At 33.7% G+C, this 24,068-nt stretch overlaps 2 protein-coding genes across 2 annotated transcripts; one reads left to right on the top strand and one right to left on the bottom strand.

The window, feature by feature from the left end:
* Window positions 1-573: 573 nt before the first annotated feature.
* LOC138330319 (uncharacterized) lies at window positions 574-9,483 on the bottom strand. Its single transcript, XM_069277828.1, has 12 exons — window positions 9,355-9,483; window positions 8,607-8,753; window positions 7,740-7,831; window positions 7,276-7,347; window positions 6,530-6,662; window positions 5,694-5,879; window positions 4,304-4,377; window positions 3,877-3,948; window positions 3,449-3,662; window positions 1,953-2,053; window positions 1,592-1,685; window positions 574-829 (listed from the first exon to the last, which is right to left on the bottom strand). The coding sequence occupies exons 1-12, from the start codon at window positions 9,383-9,385 to the stop codon at window positions 597-599; spliced, it is 1,449 nt and encodes a 482-aa protein (XP_069133929.1). The 5' UTR covers window positions 9,386-9,483; the 3' UTR covers window positions 574-596.
* An 8,167-nt stretch (window positions 9,484-17,650) lies between these two features.
* LOC138330321 (cystatin-A1-like) lies at window positions 17,651-21,514 on the top strand. The gene is made up of 3 exons (XM_069277844.1): window positions 17,651-17,849; window positions 20,480-20,581; window positions 21,234-21,514. The coding sequence occupies exons 1-3, from the start codon at window positions 17,703-17,705 to the stop codon at window positions 21,366-21,368; spliced, it is 384 nt and encodes a 127-aa protein (XP_069133945.1). The 5' UTR covers window positions 17,651-17,702; the 3' UTR covers window positions 21,369-21,514.
* The last annotated feature ends 2,554 nt before the right edge of the window (window positions 21,515-24,068 follow it).

Raw genomic sequence — 24,068 nt, forward strand, 5'->3', positions numbered from 1 at the left:
TGTATGCAGACAAAAATAACTGAAATATAGTTAGGCGATCTAAACACATTTGAAATAGAAACAGAACTAAAAACTTTCAGTTAAAGGGAATATGTGTTTTAATTTTTCAGGTCGAATCCTCAATGAAAAAAGAATTACTCAAGGAAACAATGATATGTAAATCATAAGATATTGATATCAGTGAGATAAATTAAAGTATTTCGTATGAATCAGAACTAGAAATAAGGACACGTTTGTTTAATTAATGATGCAGATTTCCATACTGAATCGTCTACACTAACTGTCACAGGTCGTAAATCTCAAGATTGATGACCATTCTCAGAGTGGAGATTATACAAGAGAACAATTTACCAAATTAATGGATCGTTTATTCATAAAAACATCTATATTCTACTTATACAATTTTACTATAATATCATAGACAAAAAGTTTTAAGCTACTTAATAGTAGCTTTTGTTCTTTCGTGTACTTTTCGTTTTTTGTATTTTTCTTCTTTTTGTTCGGGTTCTTTATTGTGATATTTTTGTGTTACCTATTTTAAAATGTATATCAATCAATAAGCAAACAAAACGAGTCATTAGAACAAGATTTAATTTTCAAGAAAGTGATATTTGACAAATTGGAGGTAGTTTCGATAAACATGCTTGTGACGAGAAATAAATGCTCAATCCGTGGTAATTGCGCCTGATCCCGACAGCACCACATGTGGTGCTAGTGATGTTCACTGGCTGAAGTAGAAAGGATGATGGAATAGCTTCTCCAGTACTGATCCATTTCCAGCTATCTGCGCTTATATTGTACTTAGCGTCTATGAAGTACTTTTCTTCGACTGAAAAAGAAAAACATGTGTTGTTTTTAACTTAAACTGAAATGATATAAACATATTATAATACAATGAGACAAGGACCGATTTGGTATATATGCATAAATGTGCAAAATCTAAAATTAACAGAGAAACATAAACATTCTATAATATACAGCATTTTAGTCCAATAAAATAATATCGTTAAGAAATCAATCACCAAAATAACGTGGTAAAAACATGCCAGAGGCAATAAAGTATCAACTTTGAACGTGTGCATTATAGCGAAAATACTAAAAGAAAAAAACACCATGGTTCAAAATGTCACAATATCGAATCAGACATACCAAACATCACAACGTTTATCCAACATTAGGAAGTGTAATAATGACGACCAAAACGAATCGAAGCAAAACAGATTCAACTATTCCGTCTTTGCATATTACAGAGTAAGCTCCCTTTTCTTCGAAACGCATGACGTTACGCTCGCAAACACATGACGTCACAATCAATACCTACCCGCAAGGGCATATAACTCTGTAGTATCCAGATACAGAATGTATGGTCTTGAATAGCGTTACAGAAATACTAAGAAAGCACAAATCAAAACCAGATTACCGTCAATGGGCTGCAGCACTTATCACAATATTTAGGTACCGTTGTCCTAGCGTGAATTACATAATTCGATAACTTGTGCATGACATAATCGTTATTAATCTACGGGTGTTTAGGATTATGTCTTAATTAGAAGAAGAAGAAAACCCAAAGTATATTCTGGTATGTACTCACGTCCGCCTCGGAAATACAGTTCTTTCAAAACTTGAAAGGCAATATTGACTGTCGAAAATTGTACAAGTTCAGCACATTTGTCATGGCAATAACCCTGTAAAATATACCAGGCAATGTTATTTAATCCAATCCATATTAATATAATTTTGTATCATGGTAATGTTATATTTTATGGTCATACGCTTATTTTGGTTTAGCATTTTAACATCGCTTACGTAATCACAATTGCGCTATTTGAAATGTTACCAACATGGGATGTAGGCTTGGATTTTCACACAATATGTAATCTTCCAATTAGATAAATACAATAGTCAGTTACATTTGTTTTCCGCTTACGATCTCTGGTATTACTATTATTTACCTTCGCCAATTCCCAGTCCATTGTCTGCGTAGTTATGTGGTAACAGTCCGTACCGTGCTGCGTAAAATCGGAGGAACAGTTCTGATGGCTATCTGGGCATACTGGAATATAAAGCACATGGAAAACATATATGGGATCCTACATGAGTATTCTATTCATATGAGGTTATGAATCGAGTCTAAGAAGTTTTTATTTTTGCTCACCAAGGCTCGCAAAAATTCACTTTGAGATGAGATTCATAAAATCTCATATGAAATGAACACAAATTTAAGATACTTTTTATCCCATAACTGCAAATACCTAAATAGCAAAGAATTTCAAGTCAAAATGTTTTCCGAAAATCAAGCAGAGGCCGCCATTTTGTCCCGTCGTCATCGTAATCCTGACGTCATTTTATTGCTTCTGTCTGACGTCACAATGAATTTCTAGCTAATGAAAATCGCTCAAGGTCATATTACACTAGTGACATACGCAAACATATTACACGGGTGAAATCACTGGATATCGGGAGGATTATGTGATAAATTATTGTTCCTCCCATTGTTACCATGTAGCAGAAACAAAGGAAGTATGAAAGAGCATCATAATATATTTGTTCGTATGAACATTGTATATATATTTTCCCGAGGTTTTTCGTATTGTCATAGTTTTGATGCAAATAATCAGTATTTTAGTGAACTTCATATTTATTCAACGAAGATTCTCTGTTACGTTTATTATATCCTTAAACCTTTAGCGTCAATTGAACGTATTCAATCAGGATTTATATAATACACTAACACATTTTTTTAACAAAATGCTAGGAAAGTTTCATAACTTTTATAAGGATTATAAACGGAAACCTACATACATACTTTTGAATAAATATTAGATCGTAAATAAATGTCAACATGTTCCTAGTTTTATTTTGTATGCAAATTAAAGTTGAATTATTTAGTTATTTTTTCTGGCAACTCCTAGTAATGAGCTGCAAGTACTTAGAGATGCTACACTGCATTGTTTATTGTTTCCCTATTAACAAAAGGAGTAGACGAATTCGTATTTTTCTTCAGTTACAAATTATACTTACATTCACAACATTACCACCATTGAAAATGTTGAGCTTTTTATTTTATCAAGATAAATAATATTAAAAATATTTAATTGATTACCGAGAAAATTCCGTGGCACTATGTCCTATAGGGAATGAAGTACTGATTGCGCATGGACCAAAAGCAAAATAGATTATTTTAAATGTATGTTTGTGCTTATGCAAATAATTATTCAAATATTTTATCTCGAATTAAAATTAGAAGCTCAAACTTTTCAATGGTAATGGTGTAAAGTAAGTAACTTTTGTAAATGAAGAAAAATATTAAATCGTCTGCTCCTGGTTTTGATAGAGAAAAATACTACTTGTCATCGGTAGAGCATCTTTATATTCTAATAAGATATTACTGTGGTAGATAAAGGTAACAAGACAAAATGATATTCTTTGCATGGCTAATATACACTACACCTTGCTGTGGTGGTTGTTCCCAAGTCAGGTGGTGTCGTCATTACCGTCGATACTGAAGATGTCGGCGTAGGAAGTGACGTCATATCGCCATGTAGGTCTCTGTTATTACAAAGATCGGTCGTACAACATCCTCCATTTAGGGACAATTCCAATGACTGTCGGCCGCGCCGGCCAAAAGCTAGAGGGGCTTCTTTGTGGAATCGATCACATATCTACTTTTGAGAAGAATTTTACCAATTAACGGTGACATTATTTGATTGAAAGCAAGACATGATTGAAAGCGAACATGAAAAACTTTGAAATACATGCACACCTCTAAATGAACCTACATGTAGATATTCAATAATATGAATTATCAATGATGCACAGAAATGTAGGTTTACGAAGATACAACTTAGAAAAAGAAAATTATAATTAATATCGTACATATTTGTCCATACAACCAAGTCTGTATCCGTGTTCCAGCATCAAACTTATGGTCTTTAGCGAGTAGCAGAGCTAAAATGAAACATCATTACCATTGTTACTCATTATAGTAAAATATTATCGAAGATACAATGGTACATTTCAATTTTTACCCTATCGACATTGTAACATTACCTTACTTATATAATATTGACATATTATTTTCTAATATATGCATTTTGTGTTTCTTGTGTTTACATTATCTTTTGTCTTTCATTGTTCTTCAATCATATTTCAGTTTCCTTGCCTGCAATTGCTTCTTTAGTGTTACATTATTGTACATGTACATACCTAGTTCATACTTTAAAACGATATATTTTTCGAGTTTTCATATAGTTCTATAAATGATTTACAGTTATACATATGACAATTGTTTAACAGATTAAACCTGTCCCTCTTCACATATTCTGGTTTGGTTACATCCTGTCGGCCTGCTGGTGTGTTCACACGAATGGCAGGATACTGAAGTAGTGATAATAAGACTTTTCTAAACTACATAAATCTTATGGTTCAACTTAAAGCTTGATGTTATTCAATTACTTTTGTAACAAATTACAAAATATGTGGGTTCAATGCACACCTGTTAAATGTATTTTACTAAAAACGATTATTGTTTGTTTGTGCTCAGTGTTAATTTTGGTTCGTACATTGTACTATAGCAGGGGCGTAGGAAGCGGAGGGCAGGGGGGGGGGGCAAACATGTCTTTTTTGGCCCCCCCCCCCCCCATTTTCACCCACTGAAATGTTCAAAAAATGCACATTTGAAAGAAAAAAGGGTCCTCCTGTTCATTTTTGTACTTCATTTTAGAAAATTTCCGCTGAGCGGCGCGTTTCCTAAAACGTTCAAGCACGTAATATTCAAATCTTTGATAATGAAAATTCAATACACACGAACTAGACTAAAAATGTCCATCAAGGGATTATACTATTTCAAAAAAATGTTTCTTAAAAGATTAATTTGTATATATGTCTTAGCAAGACAATCAATTCATTATTATTTTGAGATACACAACAATTTGCAGATGGTGTGAATCCGGTATGTTCAGTTGCATAATGGTATGACAACACTCACAATTATCATTTCTAAATGCAGGTAACTTTAAATAGAAAATTCACCGTGTTAAGAACGCTTTAAAATCATCAAAATACATTATAAAACTAATCTCAGCCATTCAAAATCGTAATATTTTTCTCGGGGGAGATCCACGGACCACCGGGGGAACCCCGGAACCCCCCCCCCCCTCCCCACCCCCAACCCCCAAACACAAAAATCAAAAGCATGTGCCTGCGGCGTTCGTAAATTCAACAAACCCTCGGCGCTCGCAAAATCATCAAAATTCTAAATCGTAATATTTTTCCCGGGGATACCACGGATCCCTCAAAATCCCACGCTAATTTGCGTATTCATTAATTTTCTGTAAGCGACGCCACTTTCTATATAGAACTGATGTGTGCAAGGATTATATGTAATGATACATGAAAAAATCAAGTATCTCCTGTGGCACGCGAGGAGAGGGGGGTGTTACGAAATATTGAGGACTTTTGCTCCCCCATTACGTTTCATCTTCCTACGCCACTGCTATAGTCTATAGATAATAATTACATTCACATGTATGATCCGTATATCACAAGTTATTGGACATTGTAAAACACTGGTACAAACACTGGTATGTCAAAAATATCACTAAAGGTTTATGAATTCCCCTGTGTATCTATATTCTTATCTTCTTGACCTCACTTTAAATTTTGTTTGGTCAAATTATGTCCATGATACTTACAACACCTCTGGCATGTCCTAGGACACACTACAGCAATAATACAGGCGTGGTCACACATATTAGGGACGGTTTTAGACAAAGCATTACATATATCTGTCCCCATATCGGAACATTCGGACTCGGACCGGGCATATAAACTGCGAGGCATTCCGGATGGAGATTCGGTAGTCGCTGGGATACTTGTATCTATAAACATATGGAATGGAACTTAAATGAGTAAAATACGACAGAGAAAACTTAGTTTTACATCTCAAATCATTTACATTGTATTTTAGAACAGACAGTCTAAGCTTTTTGTAAAAAATCGTTATTCTTATTAATAATGTACAACTTTAACTTAATTTCAAATGGTTCATGGCACAAGAGTATGTTCTTTCATTTAAAGGCTATCATAATAATGGAAACGATAATAGAATGTGACGAATATTATAACAACTTATCAATTTGCATTCTGTTCGGACTAACTTTATAAAGATTCAGTGTGTTAAAGTGCCATTAAACTATTTACATGCAATGAAATACCATTAAACGTTTCTAAATTCTTTTGATTTATTAGTATGTGTGTAAATAATGTAGATGATTTTGTCGAAAAACAATATAATAAAAGAATCAGAGCAAAACAAATGGTCATGCAATGTTTCCCTTAAAAATTGCAGAACAGACAAGGACATACTATTATATGATGACACATGTACATATACCATTGATGTATTTCCGGAGTAAATAATGTATATAATTACTTCACAATGAAAATGTTGCACTAAATGAAAGACCTTGGTATGTGATTGTTACAAAAGTAAGTGAAATAGTTAGATATAAACAGTGGATGTACGTACTGTCTATTAAATCCCTTGGTGATTGGTTGTTACACAAGTCATTCCCACAGCAGGCACCAATTACTTGGTCATCAGGACTTTGAAGTGTTGTCTTCCCGGTCGTTTCGTTGTAATAAAAGTGATCTACACATACCTTGAAAATGAAAGAAAGATTAATCAAACCTATATTGAAACAATGTTAGCGTTAACAGGAACAGGATTTATGTAACTGATTAAGGAAGTTCAATGGATATAGTGGAGTAGCGCTCTCCAATACATTACAAGATCCAATGAATAACGAACTCATTTCTATTTTCAAGTTTGATGCTATCATGCAGTTTTTTCACATATTCAAAGATTATCACTAATATTGAAGTTTTTAAGTAGCTACATTTCAGTACTTGTTTTTTATGCGTTTCTATACAATATTTAACAAAAAAGTACAAGGCTGTCTAATTATTGTAAGTATATTTTGAAATCGAAATCCATAAACTTAGTATCCAGTGGCTTTACTAGGTCTAGTGATTTGTAACTATTATACGCAAAATATGTCACTATTTATAAATCAACATAATATAAACAGGCCTTTTCCCTTCTTTTTAATAATATGCAGCATGATATTTTGCATTGTTTGCATGGGGCAAACAATGAATAGACACTATGTAATCAATGTAGTTAAGCTAAAAGTTCAAGTCGTTCAAAAAATATTTATCATACTGTAATACTAAATGATGTGATTCACTTTATTCCTTCATAAGGACGGGTACCTGTTTGGGTGCACATCCCAGTGTGTAATGTGTATTTGACATGATATCCGTATATCCACTAACAATACAGGTCTGGAAAAGATAAAATCATAATGTCATCCAAGTACTCAACAACAAACGAAAAACTAACAGAACATACATCGAAGTTCAAAATGTTGATCTAAAACATTGAATCATTAAATAACATGAGATAATCATATGTACAATTTCCATGTCAATGTGAATATACCTAGGATTTATTAAACATATACATTGAGTTAATTTACAGGAACTCCTCATTTTACTGCTTTATCTAAACTTATCATGTTTTATTTTTTTATTTATAAAACTGGTTTCGTTGACATGATTTTGTCATATATTTAAATGAAAATGCACAAACGTTTAGGTAGAATATTCTTGATAATAAATAATAAAATACAAGTGAGACAATTACCCAACATCATTGAGTTATATAGAGTGCTTACCTCGTTCAAATTGGCACAGGTCATAGTCGTGTTACAGGTATTTGGGTCGCTTATGTCATTACAGTGGAAGCAGTCTACCTTAACAGGTACAGCTACGATATAAATATAGGTGCATTAAAAGTCCAGTACCTTTAAGAAACGGCTTTTAATTCTTAAAATGGAAATGTAAAACGAGATCGATAATTGTGTAGAGTCACAAATGTTATATATATATATATAATATTAACTTACCGTTAATACTACACTCATCATCACCTTCTTAAATCAAAATAAGTTAATGATGGCGAAATGAATCGCCATTGTAAAACATTGATTACGGAGGTAATCGAGCATTTATTTAGTGTTGTAACCTTATTGTAAACCACCAATTTATATTTTCTTATGCTAATGTTATTTTTAGGAAGCTTAACCATTTTGTTTCGGAAGTGGAACTTTACTGAAATATGTTTACATTAAATAAAAGTAGATCTTGTGGAAAGAAACGGTCAATTGTTGCATCATTTTATGCAACGGAATAAACAAAATGTATTTTGCTAAAATAATTCCAGAGATGAAAATAAGAACTTCCGTAGAAAATTTTAGGCGTTTTGGTGTCTAGATCAAAAATCGCTAAAATCATATTCTACAGTATTATAAACGTAAAGGGATGGAAAACTCCCGACACAAAACGTTTACCTCTAGGCTAAAAAATCCCATTTCTAATAAGTCTTCACAAAACGGTTACTACCGTTGGAAATATCAAAATCATATCCAGAACAGTTCGGTGGTAAATGCATTACGGTTTGTTATACCACATACTTGATACAAATACCAGACATGATAGATCGAAGGGATGTTTGTATTTTTACCACCATGAATTATACTAACGACAAGTTCCACAGAAACGTTTACACAGCGACCGTAAACAAGAGTTAGAGCAGAGCGAAGGATCTTTGGCAGCAATCATATGACAGACGGCCGTATTCACGTCATCACAAGGCTCCAACGATGACGTAAATGTGATCACCTGCAACACTTTGGAAAACAAATAAATCATCCAAAATTAAACACGACTTATTAGGAAATACACTGTATAACAATTTTGAACTTCTATATCATCAACTATTCAAAATGCTTGATTTTCTTTAATTCTTCCTATATCCAAACTGTTTACATCTGTAAATATATTGTGCAGATAAATTCAAAACAACTTCCGGTTTACTTTCTAATACTGACACGAACTGTTTTCAAAACAGGAAATGACCGAATAAAATTCCAAGGCTAGATAAGGCAAACTACTTTGTATCATACAGAGTATGAGCAATACTTAACATTGATCGGGGCCCAGTTTCATGAACATTCCTTAAATTTAAGGAATCCCTTAACTTAAAATTCTCCATAGGAAAGCATTGTCTTCAAGTTAAAGAATATTCATGAAACTGGGCCAAGAATGACAATTTTGTATTATCATCTAGCAATTCATATCTGACAATTTCTACAAAAAAAAAAAAAAAATCATTTTCCTTATAATCAATACGAAACGTGGTGTTGTCTGGATTTAACAGACGCAGAAACTAATTAGAACTGAAACAAATGAAGAAATAAAAAGTGAAATGAGTAACATTATTTCACTTACCCAACAGGGTGATGGATGAACTGTACAACATGTTAAAATATGGGAACAGTTAAATTTGACCGATTATAATTCCATTGTCTAAGATCACGTATAGCGGTCAAGGAGTTATAAGTATACAGTTCTTATCTACATTGTTATCTTACGTATGGAACTCTTTGGTAGGTCAATATGAGTAAGCTTAAAAACAATACTTACACATATCGGGTTGTTTATTTTCTTTGTATAAAATTAACATATTCTGTGATTCAAACTATATCTGCGGAGAAAAGTCTCTCCTCTGTAAAATGAATTAAATTGTACATGTATTATCTTATTTACTATTATTTTACAATTACATGGATTTCTCGTAAGCATGCCATAACATCATCTTATTATATTTCTTTTTCTTTCACTTGGTATAATATTATAATCACTGGCTAATGTGTATTGGCTTTCAAAATCAGTAATGCTATCAGTTGTATTGTTTTTTGTTTGCCGATGTCGACTATTTTGGAATTAAACACTAGCACAACAAATACGGGATGAGTATAGTTACAACTCATTAACAACTTAGACATATGTAATGATAAATATTTAACGTGTTTACATACATATACCGAATGACTCGAGCTCTGAACACTTATTATTAAATCATGCAAGCATGATGCTGCGTGGGTAAATGGAGAACTTATAACTACATGATCAGACTAGATGTTGCTGTTTCCTGGATTTTTTAATAGAATGTTGCCTTCCTTTCTGGTGGAATGTGGAATAGTCTGGTAGGTATGGTTGAAAACAACTGTTCCGTGGTATTCAGTACGATAATCTCTCTGATACCCCTGCCGGATCTCGCGTACCCTTGGCTAGCGAAGTTGTGTGGTTGATCCTCAGAAGTCAGTATCATGTCAGGTCTTATATGTGTCTTTAGTCCTGTGAGCAGCAGAAATACTCTTTTAGCATTTCTACCGGTAGACCCTTTCGGCGTGATAGACGAGAGATACACATGTGCGTCTAATTTCCCGGGAGTTCGTGATCAAGTTTGATGCTATTTTGCATTGCACATTAAAATCGCTGGTAGGTGATGCTATTTTGCATTGCACATTAAAATCGCTGGTAGGTGTCGGGATTATTTTTGCCAAATGGTGGTAAGCATCGTAAACTTTTTTTTTTTTTTTTTAAATATTTGATTGGAACTTAAGATAAGGTCAATGGTCTATGGTGTGTCTTCTTCTGTTGTGAATATCAACTTTCTGTATGTGTGAGATACCGTCGGCCATCTTTTCGATGATGTTGTTAACAAGGAAAGGGTTGAAAGTCAAGAGACACGTGGGGCTTACCGGTCATCTGCAGACTATTGGCACACTCCAACACTTCGATGTGTATTTTTGGATCAATATAAAAAAATCAAATAGGCTATAATTCGACTTACAATGAGGACATTGTCCTCTAGGAACTTGTAATTCAAGAAACAAACTTGAAAGAAGACCCACGTGGCCTTGAATGATGCTCAATGCCATTCCTTTGAACAAACTTGGTAGCTATCATCCCAGCATGTTATATAATTACGGGCACAATACCACAATGATCCCTGTGATATTTAATGAAGTCTAAGGTGTATTATTCATTAGAACAAAGTTGGTAGCCCATCATCCCAGCCCAATTACGTCTCACTGTCTCTTAGTTATTCACAAATAGCATTTAAAAGATAGCCTTTTGACCCCTTTGACACTGATTGGGGGGTCAATGTCATCAACATAAACCTGTAATTAACAAACTATATATTCCATGATACCAGCATACTATACAAGGACATTAACAGTTCACTAGACCTCTTAATCAATCACAAGAATTTGTTTAAAGATTTTACCCTATTTGACACCTATGATCTTGAGTGAAAGTCAAGGTCATTCAATTGGACAAACTTCGTACCCCTTTTTCCCGTATACCATGGGTCTAATATTCGATCTCTAGGCCTCTAAGTTATTAAGAAGATGTTTCACTTTGAATGAAAAGCAGAGACCGCCTACAATCTGAAAGCCCCATTAAAACCTGGTCGTTAGTTCCAAGATCCAATAGTCCGAAAGATCAATTATCCAAAAACATGTGATATACACAGGAAAAAGTGCATACACGTTTTACGTACGTTATAAAACGCATGTAAAACGCATGTTGATGACCACGGATGTAAAACATACGTACGACAGGTATGCAATACGTGTGTTAAAGTTTTATGTGCCGTAACTGGACAAAAAATTGAAAACCACAAGGTTTTATGAATTAAGCTGTGAAAGTCATTCAAATGACTTCAGATGCCTTATAAATATTAGCTACAACACATACATTATATACTGTAAAGCTGTTGTATTTTATGCGTTATGTATGTTTAGATGGAAACATACCTGCAGATATCACTTTACAATTGATAATAACACTGTAAAATGTGAAATGAAATTGTAGACCACAATTTGGCTTCATGATGTGACTGTATGTACTCATTTCAATTCACTATAGATGTAAATATCATGATTTTTGGCAGTACTGCCAAAAATCATTTTCAGCTCTTATATGTGCTTGTAAAATAAAAACCTATGGATTGAAAGTAGTGGAATTCTCAAATTGATGGTTACTTTTGGTAAGGAATAACATATTAAAAGCTCATCTTGATTCGTGAGTATGAAAAATACGGCACATATACATGTAGCTTTAAACATGCGTAATACGCATGGTAAACAGACGTAAACGTATGTAAAACGGACGTTTCAAAACAAGTGTTATACATACGTTTCATCCTATTACAAAATCCACCTTTTTGACTTTTTTATGTATATTTACATGGTCTTTGAAGTTGCACATATATTTATCATTTTGAAAATTAAGGTTTAATTCCATTTTATTTGTATTTTCGGTTCCTGTCCAATGACTGATATTTTTTCATACATAATATGTTGTATTTACAAACGAGTGACTACATATTGATAAGTTTCATACTCTATTTTTCCTACATCACTTAACGTCACTTCATCACTTACATTTTTAAATCTTTACAAAAGTCGTGGGAAAAAGAAAAGATTCGTCAAGCGGAGCGGTCAGCAAAACCACAGGGATCTGAGAGTTAGTTAACTGTTAACGTTAGAATCTGACATGTTAAAGCACAGGCGTCTGCTTCTGGTTTGGAAAAAATACAATAACCTACTCCTACTATATCGTAGGGAAGGCTATTATTTTGTACTCCCATAACATGGGAGTCGACTGGTCAGCCGGTGTTTTTTTCCGGACGTTATTTCGCTACACGACGTAATGTTCAAAAAGTGTCTTACCTCTAACATTGTTGGAGTAACGCCTATGCTAATAGCTATGTCATCGATGTAGCCTTGCACAAGTCCCCAAATGCCTCAAATGACTTGAACATTTCAAGAAGAATTCTAATGAAGATCCGAAGTAGAAGTCAGTATATTTTCTAGTTTACAAACTAAATACATTCCTTTACATTTAGCTACACATATAATCCTTAGCTACATGTATAATGACAATTTTAGAACATATACTCATGATCTCGTAGATCAAACAGCATCCTCGATACTCCAGGGGTTCCGATCACTTACTATCTCTACACGTGGAGATCGTAAAGATCGGAACCCCTGGAGTATCGGTTCCGATCACTTACTATCTCTACACGTGTAGAGATCGTAAGAGATCGGAACCCCTGGAGTATCGAGGGGTTCCGATCACTTACTATCTCTACACATGTAGAGATCGTAAGAGATCGGAACCCCTGGAGTATCGAGGATGATCAAACAGCAGTTGTAGACCTACTACATTGTACATCATGAAGCGCTGGTCAGCTGATATTGATCGTATGTATTTAGAGCATTAGTCTTCAAAACTGTTCAAATTAAAATTTAAAAAGACGGAATCCAAATTAGCGGTTTTGATTCTGTTCACAATCGGTAGATGTACATATAATTGTAGAACTACATGTATCATCATACGATATTGAAGCTGCATTATTCTAACATGAGGCTAGTATGAGGTTCACTATAAGTTGTTAGAAGACATCTATATAGATAACATGAAACCAAAACAAAGAGGCTGTTAAACACGTATTTGCATATGGGAATAACATTTTTGAAAAAAAACATACTGCAGGTCTTCAATTACATTGATAAAACTAATGTTTTACATGTAATTAGACGGTTTATTTTAACATACGTCCGTGTTACATGAGATGGAAAACAAACGTACGTAAAACATATGTTAAACATACGTTTAACGCATGATTTGTTCAAACGTACGTTTTACGCATGGTGGCCAAAACGTACGTAAACGCATGTTTTAAACATACGTTTAACGCATGTTTTTTTCAAACGTATATAAAACATGCGTTGCACTTTTTGCTGTGTAACTGGAGTTACGCGAGAAGTAGTCGGAATGCAATGTTTAAATAAGCAAATTCGTGGAATTTATATCCCCCACTTTCGTTAATCAAATGCTCATGACTACGCCAGATAGGGTCTTATGAAAGTGCCGATCGAACTTGGCCAAGACCCCGAGACATTTAACCATGTTACCCACTTTCGAGAAAATGCGGTAATATTTGCGAGAGTTATTGAACAAAAATAGCCGAAAATGCCATGTTTTCGTTAATCAAAGGGTAATAACTCCGCCAAATAGGGTCCAGTCAAAGTCCTGATCGAACTTGGCCAATGCGCATGCCCTGAAACATTTAGCCATGTTATCCAATTTCGAGAAAATCCGATAATATTTGCGAGTGTTACATATGTATTAAACGGAAACAGTCGAAAATACCGTGTTTTCGTTAATCAAAGGGCCATAACTCCGTCAAATAGGGTCCGATGAAAGTGCCAAGCGAACTCACCCGAGCCCTTGGCACATTTATCCAGGTAACAGAAAACAGTAGATTTGGACAATCTATGAAAATAAGGCGCATGCCTTAGAAATATAGATATAGTCATTTAAAGGGACAATTCGGTCTTAGAGAACATTAAAATTTGTATATATATCAGATAAAACAAGTTCTAATGGAAATTAGATCAGTCAGTTTTACTGTGATATGCCTGAAACGCCTATGGTGGTGACATGTTTGTGAAATATTCAAACTTGCTCGCTGTCCGCCATTACACACTGTGGTCGAACTTCTTGTATGCCGAACCCTGTCCCTTGCTCGTAAAGTAATGCAACTTTTGGCTAGAACTGCTCAAATCGCTCTGACAGTAGTGTGTTTACCTCATTAGGTGAATTGTCTTGCCTAAAAATCATTTTATCACCTTCTCAGTGGTTATGTAGTTCATTTGTTTAACGTGCGTGACTTTGGCTCGGGTATGGGTACAGAGTTCATATTGTACCTGCTTAATCGTATTGATCAACGATTTGATATTTCAACGATATTAATTAAAATACTTAACAATGTCGTGGAATTTGTCAATGTTTTACGTTATATGTTTCATAAGAAATGTAGAACAATACATTTATGCTATATTTTGAAATATAGATATAGTCATTTAACTGTAAAAAATACCTGTACAAAAGTATATATATAATTAATCAGCACAACTTTTGCAATTACAATTTGATATTTTGATACAGATTTGGCCATATTCTGCGCTTTTTTGCCTAAACCCGCGCTATGGATTTTCCTTCAAGTAAAGCTAGCATTTCCGGTCAAGACGCACTTCCGGAGGAGCCCAGAATTGTAATCTCTAACCCATTTTTGTTATGTTTATTTTTGAAAAAAATTTAAGCTTAAATCAAACCCTCCATATTGGATGTACCAATTTCAGAATATATTTGATTTTTTTTTTTTTTTTGCATGGCTCAAAACAGGGACTCCCCACTTAATAAAATATAGACCGAGGCCAGGCTGTTCTTCTCTTGTTTGCTACATGTACCCCAGGTGACCAAGTTACAAAAAAATCGCTTTAAGGTTTGTGGCAGTTATTGCACGGAAACCAAGTGTTACAGACAGACAGACGAACGGACAGTCCCAAATTCATATCCGCTGTAATTTCCGGTGAAAGAGGAGTGTAAAAATCAAGCATAACTTTATTACAGCCCCACGATGATAGAGCTCAGATAGACCGTCTGCAAAAAAAAAAAGTTGCCAGTTGTAAATTTTACTTGTTGACATTGGCATGACACCATTGTTGAATATTTTACCAATGGTACATGTAAGTCTACCATTATACATGTAGTGGATCGGCTAAGCATAAAAATCGTTCAAAGTTCGAAGAAAGCGTGAAACTTTACATATGGCTTATTTAGGACATAAGGTTTCGGGGGGAAAAAAAATGGACCCCAAAAACTCACGGCCCCAGCTGGCGGCCGCCATATTGGTTTTCAAAATGGCCGTTAAAAACCAACTAATGCGACCCATATACGTGTATCTCACGTTATACACCAGCTAGACCAAAACTTTAAATGTCTACACCCATATTATTGATACTTAGGAACATTCTGGTGGTGTTAATTTTCATTTAGAACGATCGCTATTTTCTATATATATAATACTGTGTCAATATTACATATATCCAATTTTAGGAGTACGGTTAAAACGGCACCACTGCAATAACTATGGGGCACCGTTGTATTATTTTCTCCGCTTTTTGGATATCTAAAATTCGAATTCTTGATATCAAAAATCAATAATTGATATCCAAAAATGAATTCTTGACGTCCAAATATCTATTATTGATATTCAAAAATATTTTTTTGATATCCAAAAATACAATTTTGGATATCCAGAATACGATTTTAGATATCAAGAATACGATTTATTGATATCAAACATTCCATTTTTGGATATCCCAAATTCTAAATGGTTTAACAGCCTCTTTGTTTTGGTTTCATGTTATACGAATTCTTGATATCCAGAATTCGTTTTTGTATATCAAGAATTCGAATTATTGATATCCAAAAATGCCAACCATTTCTTGATATCCAAAATTCGAATATTTTATATCAAAAAATACATTTTGGATATCAATAATTCGAATTTTGGATATCAATGAATAGTTAATTTGGATATCAAGAAATCGAATTCTTGATATCCGAACATCAATTCTTGATATCGGTGAAACAAGGGAGAATGTTATTATTTTGTAAAAGAAGAATTCAATTTCTTGATATCCAAAATTTGATTTTTTTTTTATATCCAAAAATACCTTGATATCAACAGTTCGAATTTTGGATTTCAATAAATGATTTTTTTGGATATCCAAAAATATAATTGTTGATATCCAAAAATAACATACATTTCTTAATTTCCAAAATTCGAATTCTTGATATCCAAAAATCAATTATTGATATCCAAAATTCGAATTCTTGATATCAAGAAAATAGTACAACGGCGCTCCATAAATAACGGCCTCAGTTAAAACGGCCCCAGTCGAAACGGCCTCACTTTAATATAGGCAGATATAAGACAAAGCTTATGACAGAACACATTGAGATTTAATTAAAAGTAAATTTAAATGAATGAAAGTGTTTGTTGTTTTATATCTATCTTTTAGGGAGGGTTGGTTAGGTTAAAATGAATAGTCGGGCAAAGAAAACCAGTCTAAATGCGTTCATTGGCCTTCCAAAAGTTCTGCTTGCGTTTCCTAGTTCTGACCATTAAAGTAAAGGAAAGTTGAAAGCATTGAAAGTGAGGCTGCGTGTAAATGTAACCACGGATATAGTCAGCCGGGAGGACGTATTAGGATTCCTATAGGCCTACTTTAAATTAATTTCTTCGTACGCAGACAGATTTTGGCGAGAAATTTTATTTTTCTATTTCATAAGAAATTATACTGGATACATCAGAGATTTAAATCTCTGGATTCATTCACACCATTTTTACCGACTTTAGCCATCCTTGCCCGACTGTTCACTTTAATAATTTATACCTACATAAGTAATTAATGTTGCAAATGATGATTTTAACGTTCACGATCTCAAGCAGCGTTTGATAGATCTATTATTCAAGCAAGATATCAATTTGAAATGTCTATGATATATACAGTAGGCGAAAAATGTCTAGGCCCTAGAGCCAATGCAAACGCCTGTGCTGTACATGTACATGTAAAACATGTAGGCCTACACTCTAACGTTATTTTCTCGATAAGAATTGGCTGTTCTGTCAAACGATATTTTTATTCTGTGCAGACAGATCAATTTTATTTTTTCAACTTTTGCTATTTCACATTTATAACGTAAAATTAATGAAAAGTTACATGTAAATAATTTTAAAAACATTGGTTGTTTTAATGTCAAGAACGACAACTCTGTATCTCTAAGGGAATCAACGGTTATGTCCCTTTTAAGTTTGTTTGTTTCCGGTTTTATCACGGGTGTTTGACGCATCATCGGATGTAATGTTACGTAGTAAACAAGCTGGTTTACTATTTTTATCTATTTCTTTTCTCGTCGAATTCTGTAAAAGCAGCGGGAAGATGGCGATGGTCGGAGGCGCAGGTCAAGTTCAACCAGCCGATGCTGAAATTCAGTTACTCGTACACAACGTAAGTTTTTACCAGGTTGGGCATAACCCTGCATAGGTTACAGTTACCCATTTGAGTAACAGTTACCTGTTTGTAGTAATCAATAAGTTACACAATTGGGGAATTCTGTGAAAAGAAAACAGATAATGTTGTTTTAAAAACTATTATCAAAAAAGGGCGTCATAATTTTTAGAAAGTCTTACAACTGATCCAAGACTGTTTCTGTGGGGGAAATATTAAATTCTGTTGTCTAACTTAAAAATCTTGGTTGAATGAGTTTTACCTGTGTTCTATTTTAAGGTTCATGTAATGGCTTTAACCAGTGATATTTTGCAAGCCTATAACTCATTACTGTGCTGCAATTGAACAAAACTAATGTCATTAATTGTTGGTATGTACCCTGGCTAACTGTCAGTCTCACTGTGGATATGTAATTTGTGAAGCTGCTTGTAAAATTCAGTAAAATATGAGAAAAATGTATATTTCTGGAGAAGACATAGAACTCGTGTGAATTGCATTAATGGAATCAAATAATCATGCCATCGTGTTCAGTTGTGAATATGCCAGGTACTCCAACAGTTTGTTTGGCAAAATCGGACCAGCAAATAGCGCAGGAGCCTATTGTAGTAAATGCAAATGGCTGCTATAAATGGCGGATCACAAATATAGCATATAAGAAGCCATCTCAATTGATACAAATGTTCTTATAGACACCATAAGGTACTCTGAACATGACAAGAAGACTCTTCACGAAAAAAATAGTTCAACCGATCTGTTTGGGGCCAAAAATGCAAATTTCCGGAAAGAGCCTCAAAGTCCACATTTTAACTATTTTTTTCGTAAATAGTCTTCTTGTCATGTTCAGAGTACCTTATAGTGTATATAAGAGCACTTGTATCAATTAAAATGTCTTCTTATATGCTATATTTGTGATCCGCCATTTAAAGTAGCCATTTGCATTTACGACAATAGGCTCCTGCGCTATTCGCTGGTCCGATTTTGCCAAACAAACTGTTGGAGTACCTGGCATAGTCACTACTGAACACGATAGCATGCTTATTTGGTGCCATCAATGCAATTCACACGAGTTCTATGTCTTCTCCAGAAATATACATTTTTCTCATATTTTACTGAATTTTACAAGCAGCTTCACAAATTACATATCCACAGTGAGACTGACAGTTAGCCAGGGTACATACCAACAATTAATGACATTAGTTTTGTTCAATTGCAGCACAGTAATGAGTTATAGGCTTGCAAAATATCACTGGTTAAAGCCATTACATGAACCTTAAAGGGACAATTTACTTTTACATAACCAAGAGGCAAAATATAACATAAACGTATTGTTCTACATTTCTTATGAAACATACAACATAAAATATTGACAAATTTCACGTCATAGTTTAGTATTTTAATTTATACCGTTGTAGTTACAAATCGTTGATCAATCCGATTAAACAGGTACAATATGTACGCTGTACCCATACCCGAGCAAAAGTCACGCACGTTAAACAAATGAACTACATAACCACTAATGAGGTGATTAAATGATTTTTAGGCAAGACAATTCACCATAATAAGGTAAACACACTACTGTCAGAGCGATTTGAGCAGTTCTAGACAAAAGTTGCACTACTCTACGAGCAAGGGACAGGGTTCGGCATACAACAAGTTCGACCACAATGTGTAATGGCGGACAGCGAGCGAGTTTGAACATTTCACACGCATTTCACCACCATGGGATTTTCTGGCATATCAAAGTAAAACCGACTTATCTAATTTCCATCCGATATATGTACAAATTTTAATGTTATCTTGGACTGAATTGTCCCTTTAAGCACCATAGTAAGCAATGGAGGTGAATTAGTTTATGACTTTTACCAAAACTGAGACAATGAAGTTTGTCCCTTTTTGATTAATAATGTACTAAGTTATGTTAGTAATGGTGCCATGTCAAAATTATTACGCCCTTTTTTGATAAAAAAAGTTTAAAACAACTTCATGCATTTTTCTTACACAGAATTCCTCATTTGGGTAACTTATTGATTACTCAAACAGGTAACTGTTACTCAAATGGGTAACTGTTACCCATATGCAGGGTTGTGCCCAACCTGTTTACGTTAGGCCTAAGTTAGTCATCAACTTGCATTTGTAGGGCACTACGTACGCTTGTGGTAATATTATTGTGATAATGACCGAAATCAAATGTGCCGAAATGAAGTCGGAAATTCCAAAAGTAGCAAAAAGGACCACTGATTCACATTTCATACACCGTTTTACAGACTAAATAGTGTTATTACACTGTACTAACAAGTTACACATTTGTCTTACGATATTTTAGAATGACTGGTTGGACGGACCAGTTACAGTATGTAATAATATATTATTTAATAGAGAATATGCGGACACTCTACATGTATATGCACTGTACACATTATAAGTTTATAACATATAATATGTATGACAATTATGCACATGTACATGTCAGTCATATAAAATATAAAGGAGAGTCCCTATATTGCTTACAAGTTACAGCTATACTTCATGAAAATGTAACACAAACCAGACACTATTTATTCTGTCTTACTATTTTGATTGTAATGTTTGAAAAAATGAAATCATTTTAACAGTTGTATTTTGATTTACAGCTTAAAGCAAGTGTAGAAGAAAAATCAAATGCAAGGTATGAAGAATTTGAAGCTGTCAGTTACAGGTCTCAGGTGGTAGCAGGAACCAATTACTTTATAAAGGTAGATATCCTATACTATCATATTTATCACATTACATAATGATTTGACATCGGTCAGTAAACAGTGGATATTTGCAACATATTTTGATGTTTAGTTGTGTTATTTATAATTAGCAATCAATAAAGATCCTATACAGTACAGTTATTTGGATTTTTTTTTTCTGAAAGGAAGATAAGAATTTTTCCAACTTTGTGACTCATCTACAAGACAATCTATATGCAAAATTCTAATCAAGTGTTTTTGGATAAATGTAGTTGCATTTTTGGTATAAGTTGATACTGTGCTATATTGTGTGAATCTTAATGATTAATCAATTAAAAACTTATCCGTTATAAGATACATTACTTATGGAAACAATGGCCATTTCATGTTCCTTTTATGTCTTTTAATTCAAACCACAATTTCCAATGTGCTGTATATTTGTCTTATAATTATGGCATTTTATAAAATTACTGAAGGAATTGAAACAGCATACCGGTATTTTGATTACATTCTACATGTTTATCAAAACAACACACTGATTGTAGATAAATCAAATGCATATACCTATAGATGGTGAACTATAAATTCAGTTTCTATGGTTGTATGTTGATTTCATCTCTTCAATAATGGTCTAGAAATTTATATGTAGTTTTATAATTTTATCTTTCAGGTTAAGGTAGGAAATGACCAATACATCCACATGAAGGTGTTCAAGCCATTGCCTTATACAAAGGATCCAGCAACACTGACTAGCTATAAGGCTGGAAAAACCTTAAATGATGAGATAGATCCAAGGGAATTATAATCAGAAGTTACTGATGATGAACACAATGCATACAAATATTTATATTTTATGTAAATATGTATCAAATGGAACCAAAGTGCAATGCTGCTGTGATCTCAGTTTTGATACAAAATACACTAACAGATCAAATGATTTTGTATTACAGATCAAATGATTTTGTATTACATAACATTTTCCATAACCACGTTATAATTTAGCTTTTAATCTGCTTAAAAAAATGATAAAAGATATAATATCCATGTAATATCAATAGCACTGATTTCGATTTAGATAAAAAATAATTTACATGTGATTTATGACATTCACCTGGCTGAGTCATAGACTCATGATTTTTCTGTGATTTAAATGATTTTCTTAACTTCGAGAACTTCATTCTTCTCTTGTATTAGAACTCATCCTAAATTGTGAACTTTTGGTGCTTTGGACTCATCTTAAAATTCTACATCCGCATTGTTTTTTTCATAATTTTAATTGGTTTGTTCATTGGTACAAACATTAACATAGCAATTTCAGTCTATATATTGTCAGATTGTACAAGTTATACAGTTTTGGAGATGTAGTATTTTGTACGTACAGATCTGTTATGCCTTATCAGAGTTTGTGTGTACACTGTCCCACGTATCTTTTTTTTATGTTTAGAAAATAAAAAGGGTTCCACTTTTTTGTGTGAAAGTTTATTCCAATTATACAGAGGGGCCTATTTTTAATCTTAATTATTCTTTATCTGGCAATGAGTCTGGGGTTTTTTTGGAATAAGGGAGACAACTTTTGACATCTGCAGAGTTGTTATACTTATTCATTACTGTATTTAACATGTGATTACTGATTGGACAAAGCCTGTTTTGGAACTTTTGGGGGGATGCTTTAAAAACATTAACTAAGAGTAGAATATTGTTTGTATACCATACATGTTTATATTTGACATTTAGATTAACCTCATTTATTGGTTGTTTCCATTGTGAAATTTTTACTTGTTCATTATGCTATTTGAAAGGGATGGTGCTGTAGTAACAACAGTAGGGAACATACAACAATTCTGAAGAAAACAATTCCTTACAAAAGAAACAAAAACATGAATAAGGTTAAGGTTGCCATTAAATGAAAAAAACAATCTATTTGCACCAATGCTAGTATTATGGTTGAACAGTTTACTGTATTTAGACCTAATGAATGGATCATTATATATATATAGACTGTATAAATGCAGATGCAAAATATATAATTATAGCAATATACAAATGTTCATGTATATCACATATTTTTGTTATCTCAAAATTGAAAACAAACATTATTCTCTTGTTATCTTGAAATTGAAAATAAAAGTTGTATCTTTTCTGTTAAAGATGTATTTTGGTTTCTTTTAACTTTACTTTTATGATGAGACTTCTGGTATACTATGATACTACATACATTTAGTCATGTTTTTTTTAAAGCAATTTTGACAGTAATGGGCTTTTTACTGAGTTAAAAAGTAAACGACAATGACATCACCCTGGTCTATACCTTTTATTACTTGAAAGTTCCTTAAATTATTAAGTCATTGCCTTTAAAATAACTTTGTTTATGATAATCACCTTGCTATTTAAATGTAGCATACAAACGTTTACATTTCTTTTGTTTTAAATGAGAGTTTGTACTGATTGTTACAGGGGCTGATTTTCATAGATTCTACTCTCACAGAAGTGGCCAGAACACACATTCCGTATCTACTAAAACCAAAACATGCGGTGAACAGCGTGAATAGCAAAATTAGAGGAAAAAAAATGTAATAGACTGCAGGGGACGTGTGTTGCTTTTAACACTTACTGTATGCTTGTTGTACAGATATTTTAAATGGTGCGCGAGGGTAAAGAGTTTTGACTGCGTTGACTGGCATGGCATAGAACAACTGTTTTGTTACCTGAACCGCAATCTTAAACTTATCACAGCTTCTCGGGAGAAAGACTTTTGCCGAAAGAATACTTGGGTCTGACGCGCCAGTGTTTATGACATCAATAATTGATTATGATTTCAACAATCCCATGCAGCTGCTACAAGGTCACAAAACAAAACAAGAGGACCATGGGCCTTAATGGTCATCTGATTATTGGCACAAAACAACATAGTCACAGTATACAGTAGTGGCTAACAATTAAGGCAATACTACAGACCCTTATTGAAGCTTCAATTTTCCAAAATATTTCATGATTTTGACATTAAAAGTACATCACGGTCATTCACTTTAAGTTAAAGTGAATGACCGTGATGTACTTTTAATGTAAAAATATAACATACTAGGATAAAGAGCTACCTAGTTGTTTAAAATTTTTAGTCTATTTGACCGCTGTGACCTTGAATGAAGGTCAAGGTCATTTATCTGTACAAACTTGATAGCTCTTCATCCCAGCATAGGGACAGGTTAATCTGAATGAACTGGTATGAGTGGTTTGAGGTGGTAAGTCCTGCCTAAGTGTTATAGAAGAATAGGGACAGGTTAATCTGAATGAAACTGGTATGAGTGGTTTGAGGTGGTAAGTCCTGCCTAAGTGTTATAGAAGATAGGGACAGGTTAATCTGAATGAACTGGTATGAGTGGTTTGAGGTGGTAAGTCCTGCCTAAGTGTTATAGAAGATAGGGGCAGGTTAATCTGAATGAACTGGTATGGAGTGGTTTGAGGTGGTAAGTCCTCCCTAAGTGTGTTATAGAAGATAGGGACAGGT

This window comes from Argopecten irradians, chromosome 1 (genome assembly GCF_041381155.1).
Source record: "Argopecten irradians isolate NY chromosome 1, Ai_NY, whole genome shotgun sequence".
Taxonomy (NCBI): Eukaryota; Metazoa; Mollusca; class Bivalvia; order Pectinida; family Pectinidae; genus Argopecten; species Argopecten irradians.